This window comes from Mustela erminea, chromosome 5, assembly GCF_009829155.1.
Source record: "Mustela erminea isolate mMusErm1 chromosome 5, mMusErm1.Pri, whole genome shotgun sequence".
Classification (NCBI taxonomy): domain Eukaryota; kingdom Metazoa; phylum Chordata; class Mammalia; order Carnivora; family Mustelidae; genus Mustela; species Mustela erminea.
Window position 1 is genome coordinate 69,792,115 of NC_045618.1, and position 12,842 is coordinate 69,804,956.

Sequence of the window (12,842 nt, forward strand, 5' to 3'; positions counted from 1 at the left end):
AAACTCGGACTCTGATAAAGGACTCAATTACATTCTGCAAAGCACTGAAATTTGAAGCAAACTAGAATCATTTGATTTAAAAAAAAAAAAAAAAAGCTTCTGACCATACCAGCAGAAATGTGGTCAATTCTCCTTAAATGAAAAATAGTATTTCATGGTTTCATAAGTTTCAGGCTTTGAAGCCGAAAGGGCTCTTGAAGAGCATCAATCTTAGCTCTTTCTTTCAAATGATTTACAGACAAAGAAAAAATAGCATATATTATCACCTGAGTACTCTAACTCACCACACACTGGCTTCTTTGAGCCTGAGGGAAAGTCAAAGCTCAACTCATTAGAAACCTTTCCATATTCTAGTCTTCTAGTCCCTGGGCAATTCAGCTTGGAGGGCACCAGCTTTAAGTCCCAGTTGACAGGCTTATAATTTTCAGTTCCTGCTCATTTGTGCAAAGGAGAAGTTTGTGTCATCTGGACAAGCTTTCGACTGAGCTTGGCCTGCAGCTGAGCTCTGTAACTTTCCATGGTGTAGAAGGCAACACATCATTACGTCTGGAATCCAGCTGGATAATACCCTAAGCACTAAGAGCTAACAGACAGCTGATCACAAGGGGGAAAATACAATATACTCATATCCAACTTCTTTTGTCCTCTAAGAAACTATCTACAAGAAGGCACATTTATTTTCCAAACTCCAAAAGTGAAAAATGATCATCAAAGCTAGGGAAAGATGTGAGATTAGCTCTTTGTGCATATAAATGATAATTTCACTGGAGTGCAATCAGAGCTTTTGTTTTTTAAATTAGAAACTCAGAGGAGTGTTTTGATATTTGTTCAAGATTTGGAACCTGAACTACATTAAAAGCACAATGCAAGTTTATTCTATTACGACAAGAACCAGATTTCCTAATCAAAGCAAATTGTTTGGCATTGCTGTAAAATACTGCTATTTAGAAAAACCACCAGAGGTATCTTAATGGCAATAATTTGGTGTGGTAATTATATGAAAATCAGGTTGTACTCTGCCAAATCATAAACATCAGCAAGAACAATAATTGCAACAGTTGCATTATTTTAATTAAATAACAGGGAGCTGTGACACTCTCCCTTAGAAAGCACTTAAACAATACTGCTAAATGGTCTACAGTCATTTAGACAAGATTGATATTCTGTGAACACAGTATTTCTTTGGATCCTCCCTCTCACTGTGGTGGTTCAAGCAATAATGTATAAAATATATATCAGAAGCTTCCTTTTCTCTTGCAAACAGGAAATCATTATGTATACCCTGTTTCTAGTGGTATCATTTGTTTGGAAAATACAAAAGGCGATCTCATTATGACAGCACAAAAGAGACAATTATTGGGATAAAGAAAAAGAAAGAACAAAAGCCTTAAGCAAACTCACCAAACTGTGGCCATTTATGATTAAGGCATAATCTCCTGTTATGGTTTCTTCTACAACTGAGTCCAGCTCCAGCTGCTGTTTTTCAAAAACTACATGGCCGTTGGAAGAACTTCTGTTTTGTCCAAACAAATTTTCCTTTGCTTTTCTTGAAGGCAGGGGGAGAGAAACAAATCATAACAAGTACACAGAGCATACCTATTACACTAACAAGAGACTGACCTAGAGGTAAATTCATTTCGTCACTATTCAGATAGACAACGGCATAAGATTTGGTTACAATAAAGCAAGCCAGATGGTTCTTTGTGATGGGGAGACCATAGCAAGTTTGTAAATTTCAGGAAGTAGGGAAGTAAAACGTAATGAAAACAGAATCATTTGGAATTTTTACAATTACCTTAAATCTAAATTACTATCTCGAGTTGGGCTGAAGCTAGGTGCTCTCGATACATTTGGCATATAAGGGTGTCTGAGCTTCAGGGGCTTTAGAACCACTGGTGTGGTGTGCAATATGGTTAAATATTGAAAAGTGAAAAACTAAAGACAATTGATGAGATCGTCTAGGAATTCCAGAACATCAATATATAAAAGAAATTCATTCATTCACAGAACAATGTCATATGGTCTGGCTGAAATCAACAGTCTTTAAAGAAGCACATTTTCTAAAAATGTGACAACAAAACTAAATGATGGCATTTACTGAATTGGCATAGTCATTAGAATATAATGGACTGTTTTAAGTGAAAATTGAACTCATCAGCTCACACAATACAGTAAATCTTCTCGGAAAGCAAATACGGACACCAAGAGTAGAGGGTCTTTCCAAATGGAAATTCCTTCCAATGCCCCAGATCTAATTAGCAGTAGAAATGTCCTCCTCATACCCATCCATGTCTTCTACTTAAGAGGAAGATTGTATGGTCACTTAACATGCTTAGAAGAGGCATTTTACTCTTCTCTTCAAAATGGAAAAATAATGCCTTTAATGGAAGGGAAAAGTCCTCTCTGAGGACCCTCAGATGACAGGCTTTGAAGTAACATAAGGGCAAGCTAACACAACTCCAGAACTTTCAACCACAGCCATGGCAAATGCTCCCCAAAGATGAGTGGCAAAGCCAGCCACCCTACGGTAGGCCAAAATTGCACCCACAAAATGAGTGCCCTGGAGCAAATGGGGAGTGAGGGGCCAGGAAATGGAGGTTTTGGCCTACAGCAAAATGAAATGGCTCCCCAAAGGCTCATCCTATATAGAAAATATTTATAAAAATGGTTTTATGATGTAGAAAGAAGAGAATGTTCACTGTACAAAAACTATTTTAGCCCTCAGCTTTCTATTTGAAAATGTAACACTGATTGTTTACAAGTAAAGTCTAAAAAAAACCAAAAAACAAAAAACCCACAACACACACACAAAACACCCTTATCTTCTGGCTCAACATCTCCTTCTGCTGTCCAGGACCAAAAGCACAGCCTGCATTTAAAGAACCCAAGGAACCCAGAGATTACATGACCCTGGCTCCAAGAATGACATCATGCACTTAACAATCAGTCTGCAGAATCAAAGAAAAAGATTTACAAATTCAGAGTGTTACGTGTGAAATTTAGGGAGTTAAGGTGGGGGAAGGGGTGAAGAACAGACATGAAAAATCATTGTTTAGTAGGAGAATCAGACTTCTACATCAGATAACCATGTCAAGGAGTCCTCCTAACAGTCATGAAAATTTACTGTCCCATATAATGAAGAAAGCTAGAGAAACAAGCTCCTCAGAAGCGAGCATTTCTCTGACAATGTTGCAGAACTCATAAATTGGGTCTTAAGGAAGCACCAAAGGGCAAACATCTCCCGAGGTTTCCTTTTTAGTAAAGTTCTCACTCGCCGTATAAATGACTCAATCTCTGTTTTCCCCCCAGAGAATAAAAACATTCCAAAGAAGGGTGAAGTTCATGAAAGTATTGGCTGAAATTCTATTTACTTAGGATTTTTTTTTTCCCCCTAAACTGTCTTCCTAACATCTCCAGGCAGAAAAGAGACAGTTTTTCGGGCTCGGCTTGAATTCTCACTATGTTCCCTCCACAGAGGCCAACCCCAGACAGAGCTCACGCATTTTCAGACCTCTGACCATGCTTTATAGCTATCATTTCTTTCTCTTCCTGGAAATTAGGTCTTAAAACACTAGCTGGTTCTCAAAAACAAAAAACCAAAAAAAACCAATTTATTAGGAAGGGAAAAACTACACGTGACTCCCTTTATTGAACAGGAACTATACATTTCTGCAGACATAACACACAATGCTTAACCACAGAACACAAATAACAAATGGTAAAACAAAAGGAGGCCTGTGTTTAAAAAAAAAAAAAAAAAAAAGTCTGTGTTTTCCCAAGCTGTGTTATGAAGGACAGAGTTTATTAGAATGCTGGCATGCAGATATACATTAGCGGCTGAGGTGACTGTGGCATTCAAGGTCCGGTGTCACCACAAACACAGCAGAGCACAGCTGGGTACATGCTGGCTTGCATACACTCTATAAAGAAAAGGGATGGCATGCTCTTAAGGCACTCTGGGTTCAAACATGACATGTTAGGAAATGAACTGAAACCATGGCATCATGTTTAAAAGAAGACAATCCTGACTTCGATATAAGAGCACTGAGCTTGGAACCTGAGAGCTGGGCTCGGGCTCGAGAGCCTTGCCTCGACATCTCATTTGCCCACAGCTAGGTGATCTGACCTCTAGCCACTTGACAAGTCAGTTATAGACCCAGCATAAAACCCAGGTCATCAAATTCCTAGTTCACAGTCTGCTGCACTAAACTGGTTGACATATAGAGTCAGCCACAGGCTGCCAGGGGAATACGTATGGGACAGCATCAACATTGCCAACAGCAGAGAAAGGGAGGAAATCCATGACATTTTTATTTTAAGCCCCAGTTCCATTCCCTTACCAACCATGCCATCTATAAGACACTCAACCTCTAAACCTATGTTGTTCTGTTTTAAAGATTATTTATTTATTTATTTATTTATTTATTTATTTATTTGATAGACAGAGATCACAAGTAGGCAGAGAGGCAGACAGAGAGGGAGGGGGAAGCAGGCTCCCCACCAAGCAGAGAGCCCAATGTGGGGCTTGATTCTAGGACCCTTAGATCATGACCAGAGCCAAAGGCTGAGGCTTAACCCACTGAGCCACCCAGGCGCCCTTAAAGCTGTTTTTTTTTTTTTTTTTTTTTTTAGAAATTAGGCAAATGAGACTTTCCCATCAGGCTGGTTGATAATAGCTAAGAAAATGTGGGTAGCTACACCAGTATGGATTAAAACATTGCCAAGATTTCTTAGTACTCTAAAATGTTATGGTTTATGATAGAAACCTGACCTACTAAAACATTTTGCCTGGGTGACTAGCAGCTGGAACTGAGGAACGAGATGCATGTTGTTTGGCCTACACAGTGTTTTTAAAAATCTGTGTAAATTGATGGACATCATGATATTCACCTTGATGTTACCTGCCTGTTTCTGGAGCCCTTTGCATTTGAGAACTCTGCTCATTCAAACAAGTAACTTTCTATTAAGTGGTCCTTAAAAAAAGTACAACATGTATTTTGCTGATTAAAGAAGAAATATCAATTCCTAGGTATACCACCAGAGTATTATTCAGAAGCAGTACAGTCACTCATAGTTTAATTAGTTATAGGACCTGAATTTCTCCAACAAAACATGGGACCAATACAACAAAAATGAAACATGGAGTGAGTGTGCCTGTCAGCCCAAGCAAAATTACATTCCCAGGCTATCTTCCTTTGGGCAGAAGACATATGTATTGGTAAAAATGTAATCAAGGCAGTAATCTTCTGAAATACCATAGCAGGGTTTAATTGTAGGTTTATGAGCATGTCTTTAATACTAAAACAGCTATGGGGCCAAAGGAACCCAGGACTCAAAGTCCCTAAAACAGTTTCATGACATTAAATTTGAAACAAGCCATATTCATGATATGCATAAAAATTATATATCCATGTTTATAAAATAATCTAAACACATTTGTTAAGTTTAAATATAACCATTAAATTAACTTCCTTTTAATAGCTACTGTCAATTGGATCCTGGGTTTTTTTTATGCATTTTTTGTGTTGTTTTTGCATAAACTTCCACTAAACCCAAAAACATAACAAAAGAAAACTGAATGGTGCAATTCATGATTTTAATATTTCATTCCCCAAACTATGTGTTTAGATATAAGTAGCCCAGATGAGGATTAGAAAGAACACCTTTGGCAATAACTTTTCTTGGATGCTCTGTTTCCCCCAGTCCTAAGTAAATGCATACTATAAATGTATTCATTCCTTTTATATAAAATTTCTACCACGCATTGTCTGGTAGACTCAGAGAATGGTGTTACCTTCAAGTCTGGGTTAAAATGAACATTATTTGCTAGCCAGTTAAGCAAGATGGCCTCAAGGGTCCTGAAATAATGAGTCTAGACAGAAATTCCTTATTTTCCCTTTGAATATTTTTCTTCTCAGTAAAAACTTTTGGCTTTTCCTCCCAACTATGAAAATATTGCCTGAACACTATTATAATTTCAAATAATGTAAAGACCCATAAAGACCAAAGTAAACATGATCCATAATTCTAACACTCAGAGAGAACCACTGCACATGTCCTACAGAACTTGATGGGTAGGTAAAGGACAGATATTCATATAGATGCATAGTGTTTTTTATATATAAGCATATATATATATATATATAAGCATATATATATATATATATATAGAGAGAGAGAGAGAGAGAGAGTGTGTGTGTGTATTCTGGGCTGTGAAAGACAAGCTAGAAATGACAGACTCCTACCTCTATTCACATCCAAATTCTGAATCCTATCCATTCTACCTCCAAAAGAGTTGTCAGTTTCATTTTACTCTTTTGGCCTCACTGCCTTATTTCAACCTCATCATCTCTAACTTGGGTGTTCCAATATCTTCCTGATGCAACTCCCCAAACCATTCATTTTCCCATCAAACGTACCCCATCTATCCTATCACTGGAGTGTGACTTCGTAAACGTAGAACTGGGTTTGTTACTCATCTGCTTAGAAGCCATTCACATCCACCCAGTAACTTTAGTATGAAGTATAAGCACTTCCACTTGCCAATCAATCACCAATCTGACTCTGAAAAAATGGTCCTCATCCTTAGTTCTAACATATACTCTAGCTACGACATGGAATATTGCTTCTAGAATAGAACATGAGGGGCACCTGGGTGGTTCAGTGGGTTAAGCCACTGCCTTCAGGATCCCAGAGTCCTGGGATTGAGTCCCATACTGAGCTTCCCCTGCTCTGCAGGGGGCCTTCTTCTCCCGCTCCTTCTGCCTGCCACTCCCCCTGCTTGTGCTCATTCTTTCTCTCTGTCAAAAAAATAAATAAAATATTTCTTAAAAATAGAACATGATTTCCTTCCTGTTTCTATGCCTTCAGGTGTGCTGTTCCATCAACCTGCAATAACCTTATCCAATGTAACCAATTGAGGAAGAGATCCATTAAGGTTGTAATAGAGGTCAGAGTGTTGTTTTCAATATCCTAAGAAGGTTAATAAAAAATGTAGATTGCTCTATGATAAGAACATAGAGACTCACCACTTTGTCTTAACTTTTGTGTTATTTTTAGCTACCATTACATCAACTGGGTATAGAAAGCTGCTCTATCATGCAGTTAGCAGCTGATTGATTGCCTATGCCTTTGCACAATACATAATGGGAAATCTAATTAATTACGACTGATATAATTTTATTATTATTTATAAAATTTTAATATAGACTCCATAGGATCTATTGGGGAAATCTTAATAAAAGTAGTCCCTGCTGTGGGAACAATGGCTGAAGAAAAGAGATAAAGGGGAATGGAGGAAGTGAAAAGAGAGGGGGAAGGCAAGAAGGGTGCTAGCTCAATAGCACAAATTACATTCCAGCCTCTTTTAATCTCCTGAATAAAATAATCTTCGAAGAAGATATTTGTATATTTTCCCATTTACAGATGAGAAAACAAGTCAAAGAGAGGCTGAACAGAATATTTACAGTAATTCAGCCTGCCAGTGAGTATGAAGCCAAGATCCAAACTTTGGTCCAGCTAACGAGCTCCATACCTTCCCTCTTACATCTGCTGTCTTTCCCTGGAATTTATTCTGCTCTCATCACTACTCCTGTGTGTGCTGACCTCAAGGGAAGCAATAAGATGCCTCAAAAATTACAATTCTTATGTCAATCTTTTTTTTTTTACTGTGTTATGTTAGTGACCATAAACTATATTAATCATTTAAAGGGAGTAAAAACACATCAAACATGTTTAGAGACACACGTGGCAAGTGATTCGGTGCATAGGCTCTGGGACCAGGCTATCTTCAAATACCAGCTGAACCACTAGCCAGTTATGAAACTTCAGGCATGTTATTTATCTTATCTATGCCTCAAATTCTTGATCTATAGAATAAGGAAAATGATAATGCTTAACACTGCTTTGGGAAGGAAATATAATACATGTATCCTGCTTATAATCGTTCCACCAGCACTGGGCTCAAAGCATTTAGCACTAGACACAATACAGTCTAGATCTGGCTCACACCCATCTTCCTTCAGCAAGAGTTAACCTCCCCCCCAAATAAAGGTCATTTAAAGAGACTTTCTTTTATTATTATGTTATCTTAGTCACCATACAGTACCTCATTAGTATTTGATGTAGTGTTCCAAGATTCATTGTTTGCATATAAAACCCAGTGCTCCAAGCAATACATGCCCTCCTTAATACCCATCATTGGGCTAATTCATTCCCCCACCCCCCTCACCTCTAAAATCCTCAGTTTGTTTCTCAGAGTCCATAGTCTTTTATGGTTTGTCTCCCCCTCTGATTCTCCCCCCTCTTCATTTTCCCCTTCATTCTCCTAATATCCTCCACAGTATTCCTTATATTCCACAAATCAGTGAAACCATACGATAATTGACTTTCTCGGCTTGACTTATTTCACTCAGCGTAATCTCCTCCAGTCCCATTCACGTTGATACAAAAGCTGGATATTCATCCTTTCTGTTGGCAGAGTAATATTCCATTGTGTATATGGACCACATCTTCTTTATCCATTCATCTGTTGAAGAGCATTTTGGCTCTTTCCACAGTTTGGCCTTTGTGGATATTGCTGCTATGCATATTGGGGTGCATATGGTCCTTTTTCACTAAATCTGTATTTTGGGAGTAAATACCCAGTAATGCAATTGCTGGGTCATAGCATAGCTCTATTTTTAATTTTTTGAGGAACCTCCACACTGTTTTCCAAAGTGGCTGTACCAACTTGCATTCCCACCAACAGTGTAAGAGGGTTCCCCTTTCTCCACATGCTCTCCAATATTTGTTGTTTCTTCCATTGTCAATTTTAGCCATTCTAACTGGTATAAGGTGGTATCTCAGTGTCGTTTTGAATTTGAATTTCCCCAATGGCTATTGAGGATAAACATTTTTTTCATATATCTGTTAGCCATTTGTATGTCTTCATTGGAGAAGTGTCTGTTCATGTCTTCTACCCATTTTTGGACTTGATTATTTGTTTTTGGGGAGTTGAGTTTGAGAAGTTCTTTATAGATCTTGGATACCAGCCCTTTATCTGTAGTGTCATTTGCAAATATCTTCTCCCATTCTGTGGGTTGCCTCATTGTTTTGTTGACTGTTTCCATTGCTTTGCAGAAGCTTTTTATCTTGATGAAGTCCCAAAAGTTCATTTTTGCTTTTGTTTCCTTTGCCTTTGGAGACATGTCTTGAAAGAAGTTGCTGTGGCTGAGGTTACTGGTTATGCCAGTAACAGAGGTTACTATCTATGTTCTCCTCTAGGATTTTGATGGACTCCTGTCTCACGTTGAGGTCTTTCATCCATTTTGAGTTTATCTTTGAGTATGATGTAAGAGAATGGTTGCGTTTCATTCTTCTGTATATAGCTGTCCAATTTTCCCAGCACCATTTATTGAAGAAACTTTTTCCCATTGGATATTTTTTCCAGCTTTGTCGAAGATTATTTAACCATAGAGTTGAGGGTCCATACCTGGGCTCTCTATTCTGTTCCACTGGTCTACATGTCTGTTTTTGTGCCAGTACCATGCAGTCTTAAACAATTCATGGAAACTAATGAGAACGAAAACACATCAGTCCAAAACCTATGGGATACTGCAAAGGCAGTCCTAAAGGGGAAATACATAGTCATCTAAGCCTGAGTTAAAAAAAAAATAGAAAAATCCCGAACACACAAACTATCTTTACACCTTAAAGAACTGGAGAATCAACAACAAATTAAGCCTAACCCATGCACAAGAAAGAAATAATTAAGATCCTAGCAGAGATCAATGAATTAGAAATCAGAAATATGATAGAACACATCCACAAATCTAGAAGCTGGTTCTTTGAAAGAATTAATAAGATTGATAAACCACTGGCCAGACTTACCCAAAAGAAAAAAGAAAGGACCCAAATTAATAAAATTATGAACAAAAGGGAAGAGATCATGACTAATACCAAGAAAATAGAAACAAGCAGCAGAAATTATTATCAACAACTACATGCCAATAAATTAGCAACCTAGAAGAAATGGATGCATTCCTAGAAACCTATAAACTTCCAAGACTGAAATAGGAAGAAATTGACAACCTGAATAGACCAATAACCAGTAACAAGATTGAAGCAGTGATCAAAAACCTCCCTAAAAACAAGAGTTCAGGACCTGATGGATTCCCTGGGAAATTCTACCAAACATTCAAAGAAGAAATAATACCTATTCTCCTGAAGCTGTTTCAAAAAACAGAAACAGAAGGAAAACATCCAGACTTTATTCTATGAGGCCAGCTTTACCTTGATCCCCAAACCAGACATAGATCTAATCAAAAAGGAGAATTTCAGACCAATATCCCTCATGAATATGGATGCCAAGATTCTCAACGAGATACTAGCCAATAGAATCCAACAGTACATTAAAGAGATTCTCTTAAAATATTTGTTTTTAATTATTAAACAAATTAAGTTTCCCAATGTATTTGGCAAAGACTTGCAGTCTGTCATAGCTTCCAACCAGCATGTACAGTTTTTCTACTGGGAATAAAAATGTGTGGAAGTTGGGAAACCTGACCTACAAGCAGCAACTGGTAGTTACCGAGACAGTTAAGACTTCCTTTCTGTTCAAGGTTCAGGAACAAAAGTGTAATGATGGAGACACATTAAGGAAGCCCATAGTGTTCTATTGTTGTGTTGAGGGGCAGTTAGCCTCATCTAGAATGTAGCAAGTTATAAGCAGTTTGTCTCTAATACAATAATCTGCTTGGCCAGAACCAAAATGGATTGAGCTTAGAGAATGCATATTGACAAGCATTAGTAAGCAAATATTGTCATGAGACAGCATTTTTTATAGGTCTGGGAAAATAATTAAGCAGACTTTTAAAATATACTTCTTAAAATGAAATAGTAAAAAATAAAGAAGAAAATGGACAGATTTTAAGAAACGTTATTTTTCAAAATTTAAGTTTGTCCACTCGTGCCTAATCTCAGCACTTAGATATTTTCCAGTATTTGTAGCAGTTACACATTTTTCACAATATTCTATTTCTCATAAGCATTATACATCTGGGTTTAACAGTAACTATGTCAAAATACCTACTTTCTTTAATGCTGAAAGACTCTATTCCAACTTTACATGCTATTTCCTGGAGCTGTGTTTTCCAAATTTATCTGATCATAATTTCATCTAGGTGTTTATGAAAATACAAGTGCCCATCGCCCATCCCCTAGAGATTCTTAATTTGGGGGCCAGAATGAAGTTAGGGAATTACTATTTTAAACAAATGCCCTCACTGAATCTGGTCACTCATCATATAAGAGCTACTCACCAATGCATATTTTAAAGGATAATTCAACATAAATGATTTGAAATCCTTTTCTAAAAATATTTGGAAAATGTTGGAGGCCTGAAGACAATGTTTCACTACTGATGTCAAACTTATGAACAGGAGTTTAGGAAACACATGGGAAGAAGTCTCTTCCAAAACAAGGCCACAGGAACTATAAAGGGCCTTTTTACTTTCTCCACTATCCATCCCTCCCTCTTCCTTTCTTCTTTCCTTCAACACTTACCTGAGTTCTTCTCTGACTTCCACTGCTGTGTTCCCTGCCACAATGAACACGTCGTTCATGTCATCAGTCAGCATATTGCAGGCATAGCCAATGTTGATGGCAGTTTCTGATACAAAAACAAAACCCACATCAGTTAGAATATTACTTAATGACACAAGTACCTTATCCATGAAAGTTTTGAGGCATTACCCCTTAATGTCAGAGAGAGCATGATGAGAGATAAAATCCAAGAAACCCAGAGCTAAATTCAAAGATCCAGATTCCATGATCAAACTTACCCCTTGTTAAAACTGTGGAGAAGTAGCAATATCTATGAATTCTCAGCCTTCTCATCTAGTTTTTTGAAAAAAAAATTCTTGATTCCCCAAATTAGTATTTATGAAAGTACCCTGAGGCCCTGTGATATAGTGAAATGTATAAATAAAAAACTTTTTTACCTGAAGTCCCAAATACTGACTTTGGAGAGCTAAAATACTTAATTTAGTTATTATTCGAGCTGATGTGATAGACACATTGAAAACACTCACAAATTGCTCAGTTGAACAGCAGAAATATTCTCGTAATAGCTTTATAGTTCTCTCAGGTACAATGCTGCCTTTTTCCCATTAAGCAGATTAAAGTTTGGAATTTGACTATCACCTCAAACACCACCAGGACTGCTGTAACTAGGTAAGTGGACAAGTACACAATGTTGAGCAGCTCTTCCTCCACTTCTGTAGAACTGGACACTTGGAGAGTTAGGTAGCTCTTCCATCCTCAACAAGGTCATTTGTTTCTCAGTCCATTGGGTCATTAGGCTCTTGCCAATTTGTGGGATAATTAGATTTGCCCTAAGTCTGTAGGCGATTGATAAAATCTTAGCATATCCTTTGTGTAAGCCACAGAAATGAAAACTAAATAAGAGTAAACCTGTGTATATTCCTAACTAACTGAAGAGTTATGAACGTACCCTTTGATCAACATCAAACTCTAGGAGGTCTCTACTAACACCACAGAGCTCAACTCTCTACTGTTGATTTTTTGTAATTAGTGATTTGGCTGAATACCTGGAGAGCGGACTTATCATATCAATGGGCAAATCCTCTGATGTTCCAAAAAATATGTAAAAAGTAGATAGAATCTTGAAAACGTATGTGTGCCAATTTACTAAATATTCTGGTTTACAGATGACCAAGAATAAAATCACTTTTGTTTTAACCATCACTGCTAGCAATGGATCCAAAATGTACCGATCCCTTTTCCTTCTTAGGAAACACAATACCCTGAACATGATGACTCTTTATCTCTTGACCTGGCGT

At 37.5% G+C, this 12,842-nt stretch overlaps 1 protein-coding gene across 10 annotated transcripts in view; it reads right to left on the reverse strand.

Annotated features, from left to right (window-relative positions):
* The window catches only part of ATP8B4 (ATPase phospholipid transporting 8B4 (putative)), a 268,272-nt gene that overhangs the window by 57,255 nt on the left and 198,175 nt on the right, over positions 1-12,842 (reverse strand). For all 10 annotated transcript variants that reach the window (XM_032343690.1, XM_032343682.1, XM_032343688.1 and 7 more), the window contains 2 exons: positions 11,545-11,650; positions 1,402-1,546 (listed from right to left, as the gene is read on the reverse strand). In XM_032343690.1, coding sequence (XP_032199581.1) covers positions 1,402-1,546; positions 11,545-11,650 — 251 coding nt within the window. The remainder of the gene's footprint in view (positions 1-1,401; positions 1,547-11,544; positions 11,651-12,842) is intronic.